Below are 21,435 nucleotides of genomic sequence, written 5' to 3' on the forward strand. Positions count from 1 at the left end.
GCTTGTTTTCTTAAAAAAAAAAAAGTTTTGTTTTCTTTATGTAATCTGTTTTTTTTTCTTATTATTTATATTTTTATCTGGCTGAGGTAAGGCTGCTCTCGGCGGCTCCATGAGCACTGAGCGGCCGCTGACGCACTGGAGCTCACATTCCCGAAAACATTGAAACAAATCTTCAAATAGATGTTATCTTTAATAACAAACCGCATATTTAAAAACTAAACAACTACATTTTTGCCTAAAAAACTCCTAAAACTACAATCCATGACACAAAACAGTATTATTTATAAAATTATAGTGGATTTGAGAGGCCTGCCATTACACTCGTGAGAATGTGAGAAATACCGCAAGTGGAGTGATACAAACCATGAAACGGTTGTTGGAGTTCTGTTATCACTCCAATGTCACACTCTTATCAGCCAATCGGTTTCAAGTACCGTAAAGAACTGTTGTATAAATGTATATAACATATTTTAACATGTTATCGTATCTGCTATACAATAATAGCCTATTTCAAACATTCAAAACTACTCTTTTTTTTTCTTCTTTTTTTTTTTTTAAATATACTGATATAATTGCGATACAGCCAGATTGAATAACAACCATCAATAGAACAAAAGACAAGAAACGGCTGGGTTCAGACAGCAATAAAATCATACAGTGGTGCCTGTAAATGTTGAAAATATATCACTGTTAGATTGCGACAACATCCTGACGACTGCGCCAAAAGCACAAGATTAAATCTCCATGACAGGAATACCAGATCCTGTCAGTAGACATTCATATTATTCATTCAAACTAAACCTGCAGTGACTCAAAGTCTTCAATCAGCCTGAGAGGTTAACAGAGGAAACCAGAGAAGAGCAGAAAGCAGGAGACAAATGATGATAAAAAAGAGCCTGCATAATCGTACTCGAAGTCTGAGCATCGAAACATACACAAGTGTTATCAGAACTGAAAACTATGTTAAATTACTGCTTCACAACATCACCCTGGGATATTAAAAACCTGGAAATGGAGACATTCTCTGATCTATTACTCATGACAAGACAAATATCCCTTAATACCATGCAATCATAAGATAAAACAACATTACGGTTATATTACATTCAGAGAAGCTGCTCTAAGTGTGTGTGTGTGTGTGTGTGTGTGTGTGTGTGTTCACAGGAAGTGAGCTGCTATACTATCTATATGAGGATGTATTACACACATTTATTCTGACATGTTATTTCAGTGACAGAATTTCAGTTGCAGTATTAATATCATGAAGAGAAAAGAAGAGACTATAACATCTCACTGTTACTAATTTATCATGCAGCTCAAAGCATTATGGGTAGAATCTCTCTCTGCAGTCTATTCTGATTCATCAACACAGTTTCACTGATGATCCTTTATGAACAGTAAACCCAGGATAGAGCGGCTGAGTGAATGTGGTCTGGACTGTGTGGATGAGGCTCATTGTGTCAGAGACGCTGTAGAAGGACAGAGTTCCTGCACCGTGATCCACAAACACTCCTATTCTCCTGATGATGGACTTTACAGGGAGACGAGTCTCTACATTATCGTGTATGAACGAGTATCTGGAGGGAGTGCAGAAGAAACTCCAGGACTGATCATTACGTCCAAACAAACACTCATAACCCTTCCTGCTGATGCTCTTATATGACACTGATATAAACACACCAATATTTCCACTCCACTCAATCTCCCAGTAACAGCGTCCACACACACTCTCTCTACACAACACCTGCTCCCAATAATCAAATCTGTCTGGATGATCAGGATACAGCTGATCTGTGCCAGTGTTAGTAATCACTCTGTTGTTCTCAGACAGGAGGAGGCGTTTATTCACTGTGTTCAGATCCAGAGTGAACTGATGGGAATCTGATGGAGATAAAACACATCAGAATCAGGAATTATGAATCTGTTTGATCTTTTCATGTAGCTGAACTCTTCATGTTCAGTGTATCATCAGTGTCTCAGTACAGATGACCAGATATCTGTGCAAATCATCATTTACATCATCAATTATAAAACTCTTTCACCTTCTACAGAAGAACATGAACACACTCAGTGAGTTTTTCTGCTTGTTTTCTTACTGACTTACATTGTAGGAAGTCGTTCCTGGTTCTGGGAACAATGTTGGTGAATGTGACTGTGGAAATCAACAGACATGAACAATGTGATTCTCATGATCCTGCATCCATTCCTAAGACATTTCTAATATGATGTTCTCCATGATATGAGATGATGATGGACTGGTTTCTGAGAGCAGATGAATCTCCAGGACTTTACCTCTGTCTGAGATCTTTTTGAGCCGCTTTGTGGAGAAATCCTCCCTGCTGGTCCTGGGAACAATGCTGGTCAGGGCAGGTTTCACATAAGGGCTAGGCAGAGCTGAAGCCCCAGGGTCCAAAGATGGAGGGGACCTGTGATGGACTGTGGAGGAAAGAAAAAGCAGACCTAAACTGGCTGGCCATTGAGAGCACTCAAAATTTTCCCAGTGGGCCAACCGCCTAAACCCAGTTAGGGTTTGAAACCAGATTGAATAGCTCTATATCTCTGTTTTATCACGTGATAGAAAGTCTAAGGCCTTCTCAAACCGTACGGCTGACCCATCTAATCTGCGGCCTATAATGCGTCAATCTAAGATTGCTGTAGAGACAAAATGTAATTCCATCAAGTTAGCATTTTTAAACATTCGCTCACTAAAAAATAAATCATTTCTGATCAATGATTTAATAACCACAAACAACCTGGATTTTATGTTTCTAAATGAAACATGGCTTGAAGACAGCTGCAGTGCAACAGTCCTCAATGAAACAGCCCCTCCTAACTTTAATTTTACAAGTGTCTGCAGGACTGCTAGGAGAGGTGGAGGTGTAGCTGCTCTATTTAAAGATGTTTATCAATGCAAGCAAGTGTCATTTGGTCAGTATTTGTCCTTTGAATACCTAGGTATTGTGCTGAAAGGTGCTCCACGCATTCTGTTTATCATTATTTACAGGCTTCCAAAATACTCTCCAGCCTTTGTTGAAGAGTTCACAGAACTGTTATCAATGATTTCCTCAGAGTTTGACTGTTTTACTATTGCAGGGGATTTTAATATTCACATAGATAATGCAGAAATCAAAACTGCAAAAGAAATTATAACTGTTTTAAACACTTTTGACCTGATTCAGCATATGCATGGAACCACACACAATCGTGGACACACTCTAGATTTACTCATCAGTAGAGGTCTAAACATTTCATCCATTGTTATTAAGGATGTAGCACTATCTGATCACTTCTGTATTTTCTTTGATATATTGATCTCTGTTACCACTGAATCTAGATCCGTCTCTGTCAGAAAGAGATGCATTAATGAGAACACCAGTGCGCTATTTATGAAGGCTATATCTTTAACACCAAGCATTTCTGCAGACTCTGTTGATCTTCTCCTGGATTCTTTTAACTCAAAAGTTGAGAACGTTATTGATGATATTGCTCCGGCAAGGGTCTGCAAGAAGAATGGCAGACAAAAATCACCATGGAGAAAATCAACAGCAGTTCAGAGTATGAAAAGACAATGCAGAAAAGCTGAGCGGATGTGGCAGAAGACAAAACTTGAAATTCACTATAGCATCTATAAAGACAGCCTTCATGCTTTCAATGTGGAACTAGCCACAGCTAGACAGACCTTCTTCTCAAACCTTATAAACAGTAACTTAAACAACTCTCACACTCTTTTTGCTACTATTGAGAGACTAACAAACCCCCCAAGTCAGATACCCAGTGAAATGCTCTCCGACAGTAAATGCAATGAGTTTGCTTCCTTCTTTTCTGAGAAGATCAATAATATCAGAAAGGAGATTGGCACATCTTCTAGTTTTGCAGAGGTCACACAGATTCGACCGCAATTTCAAAAAGAAGTGATTATGTCTGTTTTTGAAGCAATTGATAGCAAAACTTTGAAAGAAATAGTACAGCACCTTACATCGTCAACATGCTATCTTGACACACTTCCCACATCTTTTTTCAAAAGTGTGCTTAACTGTTTAGAAGCAGATCTCTTAGAAGTGGTGAACGCTTCACTTCTTTCTGGGACTTTTCCAAACTCCCTGAAAACTGCAGTTGTTAAGCCCCTTCTGAAAAAGCGCAATCTTGATAACACAATGTTGAACAATTATAGACCAATATCAAATCTTCCTTTCATAGGTAAGATTATTGAAAAGGTGGGTTTTAATCAGCTGAACAACTACTTAAACTCAAATGGATACCTGGACAATTTTCAATCTGGTTTCCGAGCACATCATAGCACAGAGACCGCGTTTATTAAGATAAATGATATTCGCTTCAATTCTGATTCAGGCAAAATATCAGTTCTGGTACTACTAGATCTTAGTGCTGCGTTTGACACTGTTGATCATAACATACTTCTAGAGAGACTGGAAAACTGGGTCGGGCTTTCTGGGATGGTACTCAAATGGTTCAGGTCATGCTTAGAAGGGAGAGGTTATTATGTGAGTATAGGAGAGCATAAGTCTAAGTGGACGTCCATGACATGCGGAGTCCCACAAGGCTCAATTCTTGCACCGCTCTTGTTTAGCCTGTATATGCTCCCACTAAGTCAAATAATGAGAAAGAACCAAATTCACAGCTATGCTGATGATACCCAGATTTACCCAGCCTTATCTCCAAATGACTATAGCCTCATTGACTCCCTCTGCCAATGCATTGATGAAATAAACTGTTGGATGTGCCAGAACATTCTTCAGTTAAACAAGGAGAAAACTGAAGTCATTGCATTTGGAAACAAAGATGACGTTCTCAAGGTGAATGCATACCTTGACTCTAGGGGTCAATCAACTAAAAACCAAGTCAAAAATCTTGGGGTGTTTCTGGAGACAGACCTTAGTTTTAGTAGTCATGTCAAAGCAGTAACTAAATCAGCATACTATCATCTCAAAAACATTGCAAGAATTAGATGTTTTGTTTCCAGTCAAGACTTGGAGAAACTTGTTCATGCCTTTATCACCAGCAGGGTGGATTATTGTAATGGTCTCCTCACCGGCCTTCCAAAGAAGACCATTAGACAGCTGCAGCTCATCCAGAACACTGCTGCCATTATTCTGAGTAGAACCAGAAAATCTGAGCATATCACACCAGTCCTCAGGTCCTTACACTGGCTTCCAGTTACATTTAGGATTGATTTTAAAGTACTTTTAATCGTTTATAAATCTCTAAATGGCCTAGGACCTAAATACATTGGAGATATGCTCACTGAATATAAACCTAACAGACCACTCACATCACTAGGATCGAGTTAGTTACAAATACCAAGGGTTCACACAAAACAAGGGGAGTCCGCTTTTAGCTATTATGCCGCTCGCAGTTGGAACCAGCTTCCAGAAGAGATCAGATCTGCTAAAACATTAGCCACATTTAAATCCAGACTCAAAACTCATCTGTTTAGCTGTGCATTTGTTGAATGAGCACTGTGCTACGTCCGAACTGATTGCACTGTGTATAATCATTTTCTATTCTTAAATGTTTTAAATTCTTTTTAAATCAATTTTTAAATCACTTTGTTTTTATTGTTGTGATTATTATTATTTTTAATTTATTGTTATTAATGACTATTTCACTTCCTTTTATGTAAAGCACTTTGAATTACCACTGTGTATGAAATGTGCTATATAAATAAACTTGCCTTGCCTTGAACATGTAAACTGAAGTGTTGAGTTAAACTGTACAAAGTGGTTATTGTTATTGACTACTTGTACATAAATGTTCCCTATCGAACAAGAACTCCCGTTGCGTCATCTTATTGACACTATGGGGAAACTACTGTTTACTCTGATACTGAAGCCTGATTTCTTAATGTTTGTGTAGCTGCATAAACCTATGGCACTTGAGCCTGCCAGAACGGGCAAGCCGACTGCTAGAGTCGGCCCAGAGCGCCTTCTCATCAAAATCTTCTCCTTCAGCAATGAGAACATCTTGACTCTGCGAGGAAGCTGAAGAAGGGAGAAGCTCAGCCTACAGCTCACCACTGTAGAACAGCCCTGGCAAAGGAAGAAGCCAAAGCATTCCCCTGCAGCTATCCAGTGCTTCAAAAGAGCAAATTTCCTAGGGACGTTGTTGCAAATGTCGCGCCGCAAATGTGGCTTGTGCAGGGAACCCCAGCACTTTGATCCGCCGGTGTGCTTACACATAAGGATCAGTGCCCCTCGTTACTTCGAGCAGCTCAATCCTTTTTGGTGGATTGGAGTAGAATGCTGCCACCGATGTATCTGTATCGCTGACAGTTTCACAATAGGCTGCGCTCACTGAGACAGACTGCTTTCACTGCAAAACCATCAGTCTTGTTCCTGCTTAGCTCACAAATCGCTTTCTTCAATGAAGGTGACCCCACCCCTCCCACTCTCCCATTTCTCCTCTCTCAGCGAGCTCGTAGAAAGAAACGGTGGTGTCACGGAGCTTTCTTTCTTCAATGAAGGCGACCCCGAAGTCATGGGGCTGAGCAATTGGGATTAAGTAAGCTCATGCCGACACAGGTACCACGTGCTTCACTCTTCCCGCTGCACTTTTGATCCGTCAGTGTGTTTACACATGAGGATTAGCGCCCCTCATCTGTCACGAGCCGTGACCCTTTTAAGGCAGATTGAAGAGAATGCTGTCACTGATTATTATCACTGACCACGTCATGACTGAATGCGTCTGGGCCATGCCCATGCTAAAGCTACACTCACAGGGGCAGGCTGCTTCCACTGCGCAGCACTTTGAGAGGAACAGGAGAGGGTCAGTTCTCGCCAATGCCGGAACTCCTTCAAAGGATGCTCACACTCGGTTTACATTCTCTGAGAGTTTTTCTCCTACGAAGGCCAGTTCACCGCCACCATGCAATCCCAGCCATCCCAGATGTGTCAGGTTGGTTTCTAAAAACCATAGAACAAGGTTACTCACTCCAATTTGCTTGCAGGCCACCTCGCTTCAGAGGTTCTTGAGATCGCACTTTTACGAAGTGCAGGGACGCAGCTCTTTCACCTCTAAGACAGATGGTAATCTGCATCTTGAATTACCTCGACAACTGGCTGATGTTAGCCAGATCAGAACAGGAACTTATCGTTCACGTTGTTAATTTAGGTTATTTTCCTGACTGTCAAATGAAGCTCATTAGTCGATCGTTAACCAGTAAGATTAGAATGTCTTTTTTTGTTTGTTTTGTTTTATACAGGGCTTTAGCTTTATATGCGCAAATAGCAGCGTAAACAACAGACCATGATTCACACAACTACGCATTACGCACCTGCAGCGCTTCTGTGAACGGAGAAAAACAGAAATTAAGTCTATAAAAGGAATAAAATAAATAGGACCACACAAAATACAGTATATAATAGGCTATAATATAATTAATAGATTAAAAAAAAGAAAAAGAAAAAAAAAAAGACATTTCGGCCATTCATCATCAAACTAAAATGGAGTTAACCAAGCATAAAAGTTACACTGTTTATTTTAAAAGGTCCGTTGTAAAATCAGCGTGCAGCACCAAACAAACATTTTTGCGCATGTAAAGGATTTTACACGGATATTAGAACATGATTGAAGTATATAAAGCCTTGTTTTGGCTACATAATGAATAATAGTTAAGCAACCAAATGTTACCATTATGGCAAAAATGGAAACATTTGGATTCTTGTGGTATGAGACAGGCTCGTGAGCCCAATGCCGTTTCAGTTTTGCTTGACATTTGTATGCTGTTTATAATGAATGCCAATATAGCCTATATTAGTAATATAATTGTATACTTATTTTTAATTTTTGTTCTGTTCTGAATACTGTTAAATTTAAAATATTTGTTGTAGAGTGAGGGGAACTAAATAGGCTATAATGTTTATATTTAGGCTACCAGTATTTTAATATACATAGAAATTACATAAATTAATGTAGCCTAATTGTTTGCAAATACAAGGTTAACGGGTGTTTTTGGAGTAAGATCAATTTATCTTTCATGAGATTACTTCCTCTTTTTGGCCGGGTTTCGTTTCTCCGTGTCGTAAACTCTAGGGGCAAGGCTTCTAAACTGGGGTGTTTTTAGGGGCGTGATCTTAAAATGACGATTGTTTTCTGCCGCCACATTTATCAACGTGCGATCATTCGTACGATGAGATTGGCGGCATACGAATGTTTCATGAATCACACGTGAACTCTGTCGTAAGTTGATTTGTGCGCACGGATCTGTGCTCATTTCTATGTTAGATTGATAAATGAGGCCCAGTGAGTGTCCTTTCTGGGAGCAGTTATAGACAGTTAATATGACAGCCTGAATTATGCATGCTCCCTGAACATTCAGAGAATGTTCTATGTCGGGGAGATTTGTGTGGCTGCCGGATGGTCATCTATCTTCATTAGATTTTACAATTTGGATGCAGGCGCGGATCCTTTCTGCCTAATTCTACCCCTTTTCGCCCTGAGTGGAACGGCTGTTTTAGGTAGACCTCAGATTATTCACTTGGATCTCTTCTACAGCTCAGGCTTATGGAGCCCTCTGGCAAGTGCTCCTGAGTTGGGCTTGCAGAGCAGGCTAAGTTCTGTTTCTTCTCATAACACGGCACTGCTGGATAGCATTAATAAGCTGACTATAAGCTGCACGCGAATCGTTGACAGTCACTTCAGATGAATGATTCTGATGAGATGGTGCTCGGGCATCGGCTCTAGGGCCAAGTCTCTCTCTAGGGCCAAATTTTCGTTGACTTCATATCTGGTGTTATTGCATTTATGCTTTTAATATGTTTTAGCCTGGAATATTTTCATATAATCTAAATATGTATATTTATATAATCTATTATATAGATATGACATTTCTATTTTAAAAATAAAAAATATATATATATATATATTCCTCTGGCAGAAAACGTTGTGGCACCAAGATAGGCTACTAGGAAGAGGGCCCTTGGGTTTGCTATAGCCCAATCGCCCAAAGTTTCTTAATCTGCATCTGATGTTGGTGAATGTGACTGTGGAAATCAACAGACATGAACAATGTGATTCTCATGATCCTGCATCCATTCTTAAGACATTTCTAATATGATGTTCTCCATGATATGAGATGATGATGGACTGGTTTCTGAGAGCAGATGAATCTCCAGGACTTTACCTCTGTCTGAGATCTTCTTGAGATCCTCTTTGCAGAAATCCTCCAGTTTGTCTCTCAGCTGATGGACAGATTCTCTCAGACCATCAAAAGAGACGAGAGAACTGAAGAGATCATCATTTACGTCTGTAGATTCAGGAGGAGCTGAGAGAGACTGGAAACTCTACAGAAAACAGAAATCAAAACTCATCAGCTCTACACTTCACCCAATAACCTGCTCCAACATCAGATTTGACTGATCTTTAGTAACTCACCTCAATCCAGCACTTTCACAGCATCAGCTTCATTCTTCTCATATTCATTCTATAACATTATGGCTACAGATTCTAGTATTTGCCACTAATACTCTACGTCAACTTTCTAGGAAATCATTTGGATGATAAAACATCTGCTAAGAACATAAATGCCCATCTAACAGCTCAAGCACATCAATGGAGTCTCATTGTAGGGTTGAGTAGATTTGCTCAGGAAAAGCAGCTCAAAGGCTACGATTAGATTGACCTTTATTTATAACTTTAGAATGGTTAGAGACACTAAAACTTCACAAGGACCCTTAAAACATGCTCAGGTTTGGTTTGGTTTCTCTGCGCTGAAGCATTGTTAATATACAGCCTGACTTCATGTTAGGTATCTTCATGGTCAAATTTATCAATGTGTTACACGCCAATAAAACTGAATTTTATCAGGTTTGAGGATCACCTTATCTAATTTTGAATGTTACTCAGAATCGGTACGATTAAGTTCACTGATTTCACCATGATGTCATAAATCAGAAGGAAAAATTAGGTATAAAGTGGAAACGTGAAGTTTTGAACTGTTGGTGGCACAAGTGGTGTTTGAGCTAAATATATCTTCCAGAAGAAAGCTCAGAGAAATGATTCCTAAGAGATTTCCAGAGCTGAAAGCCATTTGTAAGCGGCATCTCTTTCAAAAGATTATCAGAGAGTCTGACTGATGATTATATAATAAGACACTCATGAAATGTTTCTCTGTGAGTCTGGTGTCACAGCAGGATCTGCTCAAGTCCACTATGATCCTGTTCTTCTAGATCTGTGTTACCTGCAGGAACTGGATGTGATCCTGTGTGTGTGAAAGCTGCTCCAGCTCAGCGTCTCTCCTCCTCAGATCATTGATCTCCTGCTCCAGTCGCTCCAGTCGTCCTTCAGCTCGACTCACTGCTTGCTTTTCCTGATCTCTGATCAGCCGTATCAGCTCAGAGTGGCTTCTCTCAATGGAGCGGATGAGCTCAGTAAAGATCCTCTCACTGTCCTCCACTGCTGTCTGTGCAGAGCGCTGTTAGGACACACAGTGATTCAGGCTTCAGAATCAGAATCAGAAAGTGCTTTATTGCCAAGTATGTTTGCACATACAAGGAATTTGGTGACAGAAGCTTCCAATCCACAGAGACAACAACAACAACACACAGATATTGTGTATATATATATATATAAACTTTGTCTTTCTCTTTATTTATTCCTTCCCTTGCTAGTTTGTACTTATTTGCACAATGCCTGAGACTTGGTATTATGAGCACTTCCTCTGTTTGCCTCTTTAAGATGAATTGCTTTATGTATTCCCCTACTGTAATTCGCTTTGCATAAAAGCGTCTGCAAAATGACTAAATGTAAATGTGTGTATATATATATATATATATATATATATATATATATATATATATACTGTGACACGTGTCCCGAGCACTCATCAGCGTCGCCCTGGAACCAGAGGAGGAACACCTGCACGCAATCTGCACGGGCTGGCTGGTCACAGCGCCGCCCAAGTAGCCAAGCACTACAAGTAGCCGGATCGTCTCCTCCGTGCCCTTCCTCGTTCGCTTCGGCAAACGGCCGGCATGCGGAACCCGCTCACCGTTGGAGATCTGGTGGAGGCCATCGAGCTGGCGGAGGCTGGGGAGCGAGCGCCAGAGGGCATCCCGCGACCAGTGAGCAGGCCGGCGGTTCCCGTTCCCCAGGACGAGCCGATGCCCACGGATCCTCCTCGTTCACCACACTGGGCCTGGCTGGCAGGTTGCATCCTCCACCATTGGAAGCGCCGCAGGTGGAGGTAAAGGTGAATGGACGACCCTACCAAGCGCTCCTGGACTCGGGCAGCGTGGTCAGCCTGGTGCAGCCGACAGTGTTTCCCCCGCGGATGGAGTCTAAAGCCCGCCTACCCATCACGTGTGTGCATGGGGATACTCGCCAGATCCCCGCTCGGCACGTCACCATTTCGGCCGCTCGAGGCTCCTGGCCCGTCGAGGTGGGAATCGTGAAGGATCTGCACCCGACTCACCCACAGCCGCATCCAGTTCCCCACTTTGTTGTCCAGAATGGCCTGTTTTACTGTGTCGCACCGCGGAGGGGGGAGGAAAAAAAGCTGTTAGTGGTGCCGCGGTCGAAGACGGAAACCGTGATGGAGCTGGCACACTCGCATCCGATGGCCGGCCACCTGGGGGCACGAAACACCATCCAGCGGATCCGAGACCATTTTCACTGGCCAGGTCTGGATGCTGAGGTGAAACGGTTTTGTCAAGCCTGTCCGACGTGCCAACAGACATCGCCTCACACCCCTCCCCCCAGTACGCTGATCCTGTTACCCATCATCGAGGTGCCCTTCGAACGAATAGGGATGGACCTGGTCGGGCCGCTGCCGAAGTCCGCCCAGGGCCACGAGCACATCCTCGTGATAGTGGACTATGCCACTCGCTACCCAGAAGCCATCTCCCTACGCAAAGCCACATCCAAAGCTATCACTAAGGAGCTGTTCCTCCTATGTAGTCGAGGCGGCATCCCCACAGAGATATTGACCGACCAGGGCACCCCGTTCATGTCCCGGATGATGGCGGACCTCTGTCGCCTCCTAAAGGTGAAACAACTGCGGACCACAGTCTACCATCCTCAAACCGATGGGCTGGTCGAGCGTTTTAATCAGATATTGAAGCAGATGCTCCGTTGGGTGGCCGCTGATGACGAGATGCTGCCGTACGTCCTCTTTGGCATCAGAGAAGTGCCCCAGGCTTCTACTGGTTTCACCCCCTTTGAGCTCTTGTTTGGACGTCAGCCTCACGGCCTACTCGACATCGCAAAGGAAGCCTGGGAACAACAGCCGACCGCCCATCGATCAACCATCGAACACATCTGTGAGATGAGGGAACGGATCGACAGGGTCATGCCATTAGTCCGGGAGCACCTCATGAAGGCCCAGCAAGCCCCCAGCAACGCCACTACAACCGGGCAGCCCAACCACAGGAGTTTCAGCCAGGAGATCATGTCATGGTCTTAGTCCCGACGGCTGCCTGTAAATTCCTCGCTAAGTCGCAAGGACCCTACACGGTGACCGAGCGAGTGGGGCCCGTTACATACCGAGTACGCCAGCTCGGAAGAAGGAAAGAGGATCAACTATACCATGTCAACCGTCCTAAAGCGATGGGTCGGGACTAGGACCCAGCTGGCTGCTCTGGCCACCACTGACCCTGTGGTTGTCGATGTCAACCCCCACCTATCGGCTGCCCAAAAGAAGGAGTTGCAACATCTGGTCGGTCAATTCTCCCATGTGTTCTCCCCACTCCCTGGGCGGACCCACGTTCTCCAACATGATGTTCGCACACCACCCGGAACCATTGTCAGGCAGTGGCCTTACCGGGTCCTGGAGGTTAGAGGTAATAGAGCCCTCGCACAGCCCATGGTCCCAAAACCGGACGTCACCCTCCGCTTTTGCAACGACTTCCGCCGCCTCAACGAAGTCTCCGAGTTCGACGGCTATCCGATGCCACGAGTAGACGAGCTGCTAGATCGTCTGGGGAGAGTCCGGTACATCTCCACTTTAGATCTTACCAAGGGCTACTGGCAAGTGCCGCTGACGGAAGAAGCAAAACCAAAGACCGCCTTCTCTACTCCCAGCAGCCACTGGCATTACCAGGTTCTTCCCTTCGGCCTGCACGGGGGCCCCAGCCACTTTCCAGCGGATGATGGACATCCTGCTGAGGCCCCACCAGTCCTATGCGGCGGCCTACTTGGATGACGTCGTCATCCACTCAGAGAACTGGGAGGATTACTTGGAGCGGTTGCGGAGGGTGCTTGTCGAGCTGCACCGGGCTGGACTGACCGCCAATCCCCGAAAATGTCACCTGGCCCTCTACAAGTCTAAGTACTTCGCCAGGGCCTCATCAAACCGCAGGAAAAGAAGGTGGCAGCAATCCTCTCGGCACCACGGCCCACCTCAAAAACCCAGGTACAGGCCTTTTGGGATTGGCGGGTTACTATCGATGCTTTATCCCTAACTTCTCCTCCTTAGCAGCTCCCCTGACAGACCTGACCAGGAAGGGGCAACCGGAGAAGGTTCCCTGGGGTCAGGGGCACGGGAAGATGTTTTAGGTTGGGGTGCTGTACGCGCGGGGGGGGGTTGCGATAGAGGCTATTTACACTAAGTGAAAATAGCAGTATTCTTCAGTTATATGCTATTTACACAGTGCAAACAGCTTTAGATTATATTTATTCTATGTTAAAATAGAAGAATTCTGCTAATTACTTATTGCAAATATTGAATAAAAGGGTATGATTAATTGTGGCGAAAAACATTAGAGAAAAACATTACTTATTGCAAATAGTGGCAATTACCTGCACCTCTGCATTGTAAAACATTATAAAATAGTATGCAATAACTTATTGAGTGTAAGTTTATTTCAAATTATTAAATGGAAGCCACCTTATTGGGACAAAAGCTCTCCCTACACCTACCCTAACCCTACCCGATACTTTATGTTCAACTTTTTGATTATTTCCTTAATTTTTATTAAAAAATAAATGCTTTTCTGATGTGATTTGAAATTTAAAAAGGGAGAAAAAAAGTTAGCCAAAAGGCAGATTCAAACCCCGGTCGATCGTGTCAAAAGAACGGTAGCACGCGCTTTACCATCTGCGCCACTGAATCTGACAATTGACGACCGTCTTTTGATTTTTTTTTTTTACATTCCCAACAATTAAACAGTTGCCCACAGAAAAAAACAGGGGGTGCTGCAGCAACCTCAGCACCCCCACTTCCCGCGCCCCTGCCTGGGGTCCCACCGAAGAGGAGGCATTCCAGCGAGTGAAGGCGCTACTCACCTCGGAGCCGGTACTGCGAGCCCCAGACTTTAACTGCCCCTTCCTGTTGCAGACGGATGCCTCCAACACCGGGTTGGGAGCCGTCCTCTCCCAGGTGCAGGACGGTGAGGAACACCCGGTGATCTACATCAGCCGAAAGCTGACCCCAGCGGAATAACGTTACGCGGCCGTCGAAAAGGAAGCGTTGGCCGTCAAGTGGTCAGTCCTGGAGCTCAGGTATTACCTCCTTGGCAGAAAGTTCACTCTTATTACTGACCATGCCCCTTTACAGTGGATGGCCCGGGCCAAGGATACGAACGCCTGAGTAACTCGCTGGTTCTTGGCGCTCCAGGACTTCCACTTCATTGTGTGACACCGGGCGGGGACGGCCAACGCTAATGCCGACGGGCTCTCGCGGATTTGGGCAGCTTTCGCAGGTCTGTCAGGGTTCACTCCCCACCCGACCCCAATCTCCCCTTTGTTCCGCGGGACCAGGACGATGCTTGGGGGGGGAGTGTGACGCGTGTCCTGAGCACTCATCAGCGTCGCCCTGGAAACAGAGGAGGAACACCTGCACGCAATCACTGGACCCTTACTGGACACCCTGCAGTTTGCTTACCGAGCAAACAGGTCTGCGGATGATGCAGTCAACATGGGACTGCACTACATCCTCCAACATCTCGTGGACTTCAGTTCGGACTTCAACACCATCATCCCAACACTCCTCCAGACCAAACTAGCCCAGCTCTCTGTTCCTAGCTCTGTTCCTTCAGTGGGACTGAAAGAGGAGTCTAAACTGAGACCGAGACAAACTTTTCTTCTCCTCCAGATTCACCTTATGAGACTCCACAACCTCTCTCAGCTGCTGAAGATCTTTCTCTCTCTGCTGGATTCTCTGCTGGAACGTCTTCTGCACCTCCTTCAGCTGCTTCTGCAGGACAAACACATGATAGTGAATCTCACAGAAAACTACTGGCACTAAATCATCATGTGAACAGATGAATCAAGTAAAAGTGGAGCTGTTAAAGGTGGGGTAAGCGATTTCTGGTAGCCAGTGTTGATATTTGAAATCACCAAAACAAACACACCCCTACCCCAAAAGGGTCTCACCCCTATTTTGATAGCTCCCTCCCACAATTAGTTCTGTCAAACAAAGCAAAACCAATGTTACACCGTGTCCACACCGGATGCAAGCGGCACTACAAAATACTATAGAAGTCATTTTAATCAGTGATGCTGTCTACACTGGATGCTGCTTGGTGCGACAAATTTCCATGCTAATATGCTGACACAAATTTCAAATGATTTTCAACGGTCGCTTTATCGCGTCCAGTGTAGACAAAGTCTACACTGATAAAGTTTTTTTGATAAAGTTTTGCTGTTTTTTTCAGCAAACAATGAAACTCTTCTTGCAGCTGCTGATCATTTCCGCTGCAGTGTGCAGTATGTATGTTGTAAGCTGTTCATATAGGTGCAGATATAAACACATATTAAAAGAGTTTCAACAATATTTCATCAGTGTGTAGTTTTAAATACCTGTTTCTCTGTCCTCTGTGCTGCAGCTGATACAGTGTCATGGTTTTTATGTTCATCCATGCACAGTACACATATACATTTCTGGTCAGTGCGACAGAAAACCTCGAGGAGCTTCTCATGTTTCTGGCAGATCATCTCCTGCAGTCGTCCAGTGGCTTCAGTCAAATTGTGTCTCTTTCCTTTAAACAAACTCTCATGCTGTTCGAGGTGATTCTGACAGTAAGAGTTCAGACACACCAGACAGGACTTGACAGCTTTGTGTTTTCTTCCAGTACAGACGTCACACTGAACATCTCCAGCTCCAGCGTCACAGTCAGAAGGACGTTTTCTCTTCTTCAGTTTCTCCACCACTTCAGCCAGCATGGTGTTTCTAGCTAAAGCAGGTCTTGGACTGAAGGTCTGTCTGCACTGAGGGCAGCTGCAGACTCTCATCTGATCCTCCTGATCCCAGAAGCCTGTAATACAGCTCTTACAGTAACTGTGTCCACACTGGATGGTCACTGGATCCTTCAGGGGATCCAGACACACTGAACACTTTAATTCATCCTGAGAAAATCTGTCTTCTTCCATTTTGCTGCATGAATACAGAGACACAAACACACAACAGCTCAACTACACTTCAGTTTCTCTTTCCCTGAAATCACGTGTTTCCTGTTTCCTGCTTCTGTGTTTGAGTGATGTGTGTAAAACAGGTATTTCTCTCTCTCTCTCTCTCTCTCTCACACACACACACACACACACACACACACACACACACACACATACATACACACACTGGTATTTCTATCTTTATGGGTTCATTCCATAGGTGTAATGGTTTTTCTACTGTACAAACTGTATTTTTTATCCCCCTACTCTAACCCTTCACCTAAACTTACTCCTCACACAAAACTACAAGCAATTTTTGAATTTCCAAACACACGCACACAGTTTATGTTTTTTTTGGTTTTTTTAAAGCCATTTGTTTACAGGGACATAGGAAGTGTCCTTTCAAACCATGTTTATGCTGTAGTACCCATGTCATTATTCACATTTGTGTCCTCATAAACCATATATACCAGTACACACACACACACACACACACTCACACATCTCTCTCTCTCTCACACACACACACACACACACACACACACACACGTTCGTTTTTGTGAAAAGTGGGGACATCCCATAGGCGTAATGGTTTTTATACTGTACTTACTGTATGTGCTATTGCCCTACACCAACCCTACACCTAAACCTACCCCTATCAGGAGACTGTGCATTTCAACTTTCCCCAAAAAAACCTCATTCTGAGTGATTTATAAGCATTTTGAAAAGTGGGGACATGGGTCAATGTCTTGAGATGTCACCTTCACCTTGTAATACCTGTCATACCCTCGTCATTATACACATCTATGTCCTGACTTTTCACAAAAACGTGCACACTCTCACACACTGACAGTGTAACTGTCACAAATCAGGCCTCTGTGGTTCCCCCTGATCAACACAAGAGGGCACTATCACCTGAGTGTTAGTTTCCTCTGTACTTTTTCCTCTGGAAAAAGGTGCCTTTGTGTCCCAGCGGTCCCAGACATTTTTATGATCATATTATGATTCATTCTCATCAATGAAAGTTCTAAGAGGCTATGCATTATTTTATCATTTTTTGCTTACTTGTTTTCTTGTGATCTCGACATAGTGAGTTGTTTTCTCGTGATCACAACTTAATTCTTTCATGATCTCGACATAACAAGAGTTGTTCCCCTTCTAGGGAACTCATGCTGCGTCCTCTTGTGGACACGTTGGGGACTGCCACCAGCAGGACCGGTGTCTGAAGCATGTATAAAAAAAAAAACTCTGATCGTATTGGTCCACGTAGCCTGTGATGTCATGGGCTGGCGCCCAGAAGTATAAAAGGGCACCTGCTGAACACTTCACCAACTTTAGTTGTCTTAAGGAGCCATCTGTTTGTCAGCGAGTGTGAAGGTGTTATGGAGAAACCAAGGCAAGAATAGCTATGTGCCAGCTCATTGATTGCTCCCCTACTTAGGGGTTTTAAGTAGCAGTCTCCTTGAGCCTTTGCCTAGACTGTGCTTTCTCTCCTGTTAGGGTTTTAAGCAGATAGCCCACTCTCTGTGGTCTGGGTAGCTTTGTGGGAAGGTATTGGTAGGTATCTCTCATAGCATAGCTATCTGAGGATAGCTGTGTTCCTAACTTGGATTGGATGTCCCTCTTTCATCTGGGAAACTGGGTTCCCCATTTCTGCCAAGCTATCTGAATGGCCCGGCGCGTCAGTGGCTTGGCTCCTTTCTAAGGAAAGGTTAGGTGTATGTCTATCACTTCCTTGGTGCTCTCCCACCAGGTGGACGGGCATTTGCCGCAGCATGGCATTGTTGGCATTTCGTTCCCCAAAGTGTCCACTAGAGCAGCGGTTCTCAATTCCAGTCCTCGCATACCCCCGCTCTGCACATTTTGTATGTTTCTCTTATCACTTCAGATGTTTGTTCTATTCGACTGTAAGTGCCCTGTGAAGTGGACATCACAGGATATTCCGCCATGATTCCAGTTCAAGACGAACGTATATGTTCCATTCAAAGGGCATAGAAGTGTGCGAGACATTAATTTAAATTATATTTATTTACAGAGGTATATTATGTCACACTTCACGCTTCTCTAGTAAGTTTCGTCTGTGTGTGAAGACGCAGCAGGCAGCGGCGCAGCGCAAATCCATGAATGAATGTTCCCAAGTGAAGTAAACTTCAACGGATTTCCCCTGCTCAGGGAGTAGGGAGCAATGGACACTGTGTAGGGACCATGTCAATTGGAACAGTTCATGCACGATGACTTCTAACAAGCTGATGATCTGAATCAGGTGTGTTAACAAAGAGAGACATGCAAAATATGCAGAGCTGGGGTATGTGAGGACTGGAATTGAGAACCGCTGCACTAGAGGACGCAGCTCAAGTTCCCTAGAAGGGGAACGTCTCAGGTTGCACATGCTGTGTCCCCTCACCTTGCCGTTGACCTACCTGTTTCACGTTTCCTTCAGAACAAATAAGTTGGTGATGAGTTCAGCAGACACCCTTTTATTCTTCCGGGCACCAGCCTATGACATCATGGGCTACGTGGACCAATAGGATTGGAGTTTTTCACACATGCTTCAGACACCAGTCCTGCTGGCGGCAGGCCCCAAAGTGTCCACTAGAGGACACAGTGTCTCGTTCCCTCTCAAGGAACCATGGTTACATGTGTGACCCGGGACGTTTTCTCATGATCACAATTTAATTTTCTCGACATAACAAAAGTTGTTTTCTCATGATCTCAACATAAAAGTTGTTTTCTCGTTATCACAACTTAATTTTCTCGTAATTGTTTGATTTTTAAAACACAATGCATCATGAGTTTACTGTTGCTGTAGTAAAGAACGCAAGTAACAAACAAAAGTATACAAATTATTAATAAATCATACTATATGTACAGCAGGGCTCCAGACAAAAAAATAGAGTAAGGAGCCATTGGCTCCTATAAGAAGAAAACAATTAAAAGTGTACACTCAGTGGCCAAGTGATAATTATGGTCCATGATATTGGTACAGATTCTGTGTAATAAACAATTCTTCGTGACTATATACTTCAAGTTGGAAAAGACGTTTAGTTCCCACTTTAAGTGAACCTTAGTTCCCAGGTTTTCAAACTGTTATTTTTCAGTGTAACTCAGAATTGTCAAGTATTAAGTTTATTGTAGGCAACGGGTTTCCTACATTTTTTTAGGAAAAGTCAACTGATCGCTTTTTACAGTGTTAGTTTGGGCTCCTCCTCAATGCATCCTATAGAAATGTTGTCAAATCTCTCACACATCCAGTCGGTTTTTCTTCATTAGTAACATGTAATTTTAAAGGACGTGTTGAATTTTATCTTTAGCTCTTGCATTCTTGCATTTTTTTCATGTACACAACAGGTTAAGTAAAAATATTAATATGCAATAGCGAATAAATATAGCAAAATGCTCCTCTTTATAGCCTAGTTATTTTTCTAGCTGACTGATGAGCTTATGGATACCCAATGTTTATTCTGAGGTAAATGTATTGTTACATGACATTGTTTACAAGCTTTACACGTTTTCCGCAGTTTGACACAGAATGAGCGATTACATAAGACATTTCAGTAAGTTGTACTGTAGGCTCTTTTATAATAGCCTACCTTTTGACGTTAATTCACGTTCATTTCGTACTATAGTAGAGAAAGATATAATGGGTTCACTTGCCGCTTGAACTGAGGCTAAAGCGATTGCGCCTGCCGCATTAAAGAGTGCCAAAACCGTATTTATTTTATGAATTTTGTTATGAATGTTAAAGCTGATACATTGTTTATTAAAAAGTAACAAAGCACAAAGCTTATTGTGATTACTGGGCTGTTTAGCAGGCATTTCGGCAGAGATGAGGACTGTTTGAAAGTCTTTTTTTTCCATTAAAACTTTTATGTGCATCGTCTCAGTTTAATATGTGAACATAACAAAAGATGTGATTGCAAAACAAACAGGAAAAAAAGTCATAACATGTAAATATATAGTCACCAGTGGTGACCTCAGCAAAAACTTCACTCGCAAATTAATATTTTTGGTCGCAAATGTGACCGTCTTAGTCGCGGTCTGGAGCCCTGGTACAGACAAGTTGAGTCCAGGATACAAAAAATTAGGTGGATGGAAACATAGCTATTGGTTGATGGGCCTTCATTTGCCCCCTGAAAGAGGAAGTTGACACTTCTGAGGGGCCGGCATGGAGAGTGACTGAGTTAAAGCAGAAACGACAAAGAAAGCATAATGCTATCGTGAACAATTGCCTTCTCTTTAGCTTGATGAAAAGCCAGGTTTAAGAGAGGCAGAGAGACAACAGCATCCAGAATCGAATGCCTATGTCCACCGCCACACCTGGCCCTTGAATGCTGTCACAGACTGACGGACCAAATGCATCAAGTGAGGTGAGAGACACTCAAACAGCAGCCATAATTATTAAATAAAAAGGAGGTAAACTGGCGTAATTACTTGACTTTAACAATTAACTGAAACAGGGACTGGACTAGTATAGTGAGGGGGCACTGCATTGCCTAGGTTCAGTAGGTTTTGATCATAGTTATGTCATTAATTTAGAAGCGCTGGTATTCCCACCTTGATCTTTAGGATGGATAACTGCACATAAAACAAAGGCCAGAGTCAATTAGAAGGCAAAAGCAAAGCACCTCAATTTCACACTGTTGGACAATTGAGATAAAGAAGGACATAAGATTGCACCAGCAACACTTCTTATTACTCCATTTTCAGATGCTTGGAAAAATAAAATGTAAAGTTAGCAATTAATTAAAATCAGGCCTTGAGTAGATTTGTATGTACAACTTGTGATAAGAAAACAGAATGACTAATTACATTTGTTAACCACATTATGAGGCATTGAGAACCTTAAGAGAACTAGAACCCATTAGCAAAATGACATGGCATGGCAAAACAAACAAACATTAAACTGGGTTATTGGCGGAGAAAGGAGGTGTTTGTGTAATATCTGAAGCCAACTGTTTCTAATAATACAGCCCCTGAAGAGGCAATGAAGAAACTGAATAATAAAAGGGAAGAAATCACTGAAAATTAAGAAGGAGATAAACAAATTGGGAACTAGTTTGACTAAATGTTTGGATCATGGGGGGAATGGCTTAC

General features: G+C 43.2%; 1 protein-coding gene across 3 annotated transcripts; it reads right to left on the bottom strand.

The window, feature by feature from the left end:
• Positions 1-171: 171 nt before the first annotated feature.
• On the bottom strand, positions 172-16,490 carry LOC131553689 (E3 ubiquitin/ISG15 ligase TRIM25-like). 3 transcript variants are annotated; one of them, XM_058798526.1, is made up of 7 exons: positions 15,754-16,490; positions 15,053-15,145; positions 10,196-10,429; positions 9,140-9,299; positions 2,293-2,436; positions 2,105-2,152; positions 172-1,881 (listed from the first exon to the last, which is right to left on the bottom strand). In XM_058798526.1, the coding sequence occupies exons 1-7, from the start codon at positions 16,321-16,323 to the stop codon at positions 1,364-1,366; spliced, it is 1,767 nt and encodes a 588-aa protein (XP_058654509.1). In that variant the 5' UTR covers positions 16,324-16,490; the 3' UTR covers positions 172-1,363. The 3 variants fall into 3 exon arrangements, with proteins under 3 accessions (XP_058654509.1, XP_058654508.1, XP_058654510.1); XM_058798525.1 differs by having other exon boundaries at positions 15,053-15,148; positions 15,754-16,487; XM_058798527.1 differs by lacking the exon at positions 10,196-10,429 and having other exon boundaries at positions 15,053-15,148; positions 15,754-16,487.
• Positions 16,491-21,435: the final 4,945 nt, after the last annotated feature.

Source organism: Onychostoma macrolepis, chromosome 14 (genome assembly GCF_012432095.1).
Source record: "Onychostoma macrolepis isolate SWU-2019 chromosome 14, ASM1243209v1, whole genome shotgun sequence".
Classification (NCBI taxonomy): Eukaryota; Metazoa; Chordata; class Actinopteri; order Cypriniformes; family Cyprinidae; genus Onychostoma; species Onychostoma macrolepis.

Bases quoted from the DNA above. Each gene is read 5' to 3' on its own strand.
- LOC131553689 (XM_058798525.1), bottom strand. From the start codon at position 16,323: ATGGAAGAAGACAGATTTTCTCAGGATGAATTAAAGTGTTCAGTGTGT. The intron at 15,149-15,753 runs GTATTTAAAACT...TTTGTCCTGCAG, and splicing joins CACAGAGGACAGAGAAACAG to AAGCAGCTGAAGGAGGTGCA. The intron at 1,882-2,104 runs GTAAGTCAGTAA...TATCTCCATCAG, and splicing joins CAGGAACGACTTCCTACAAT to ATTCCCATCAGTTCACTCTG.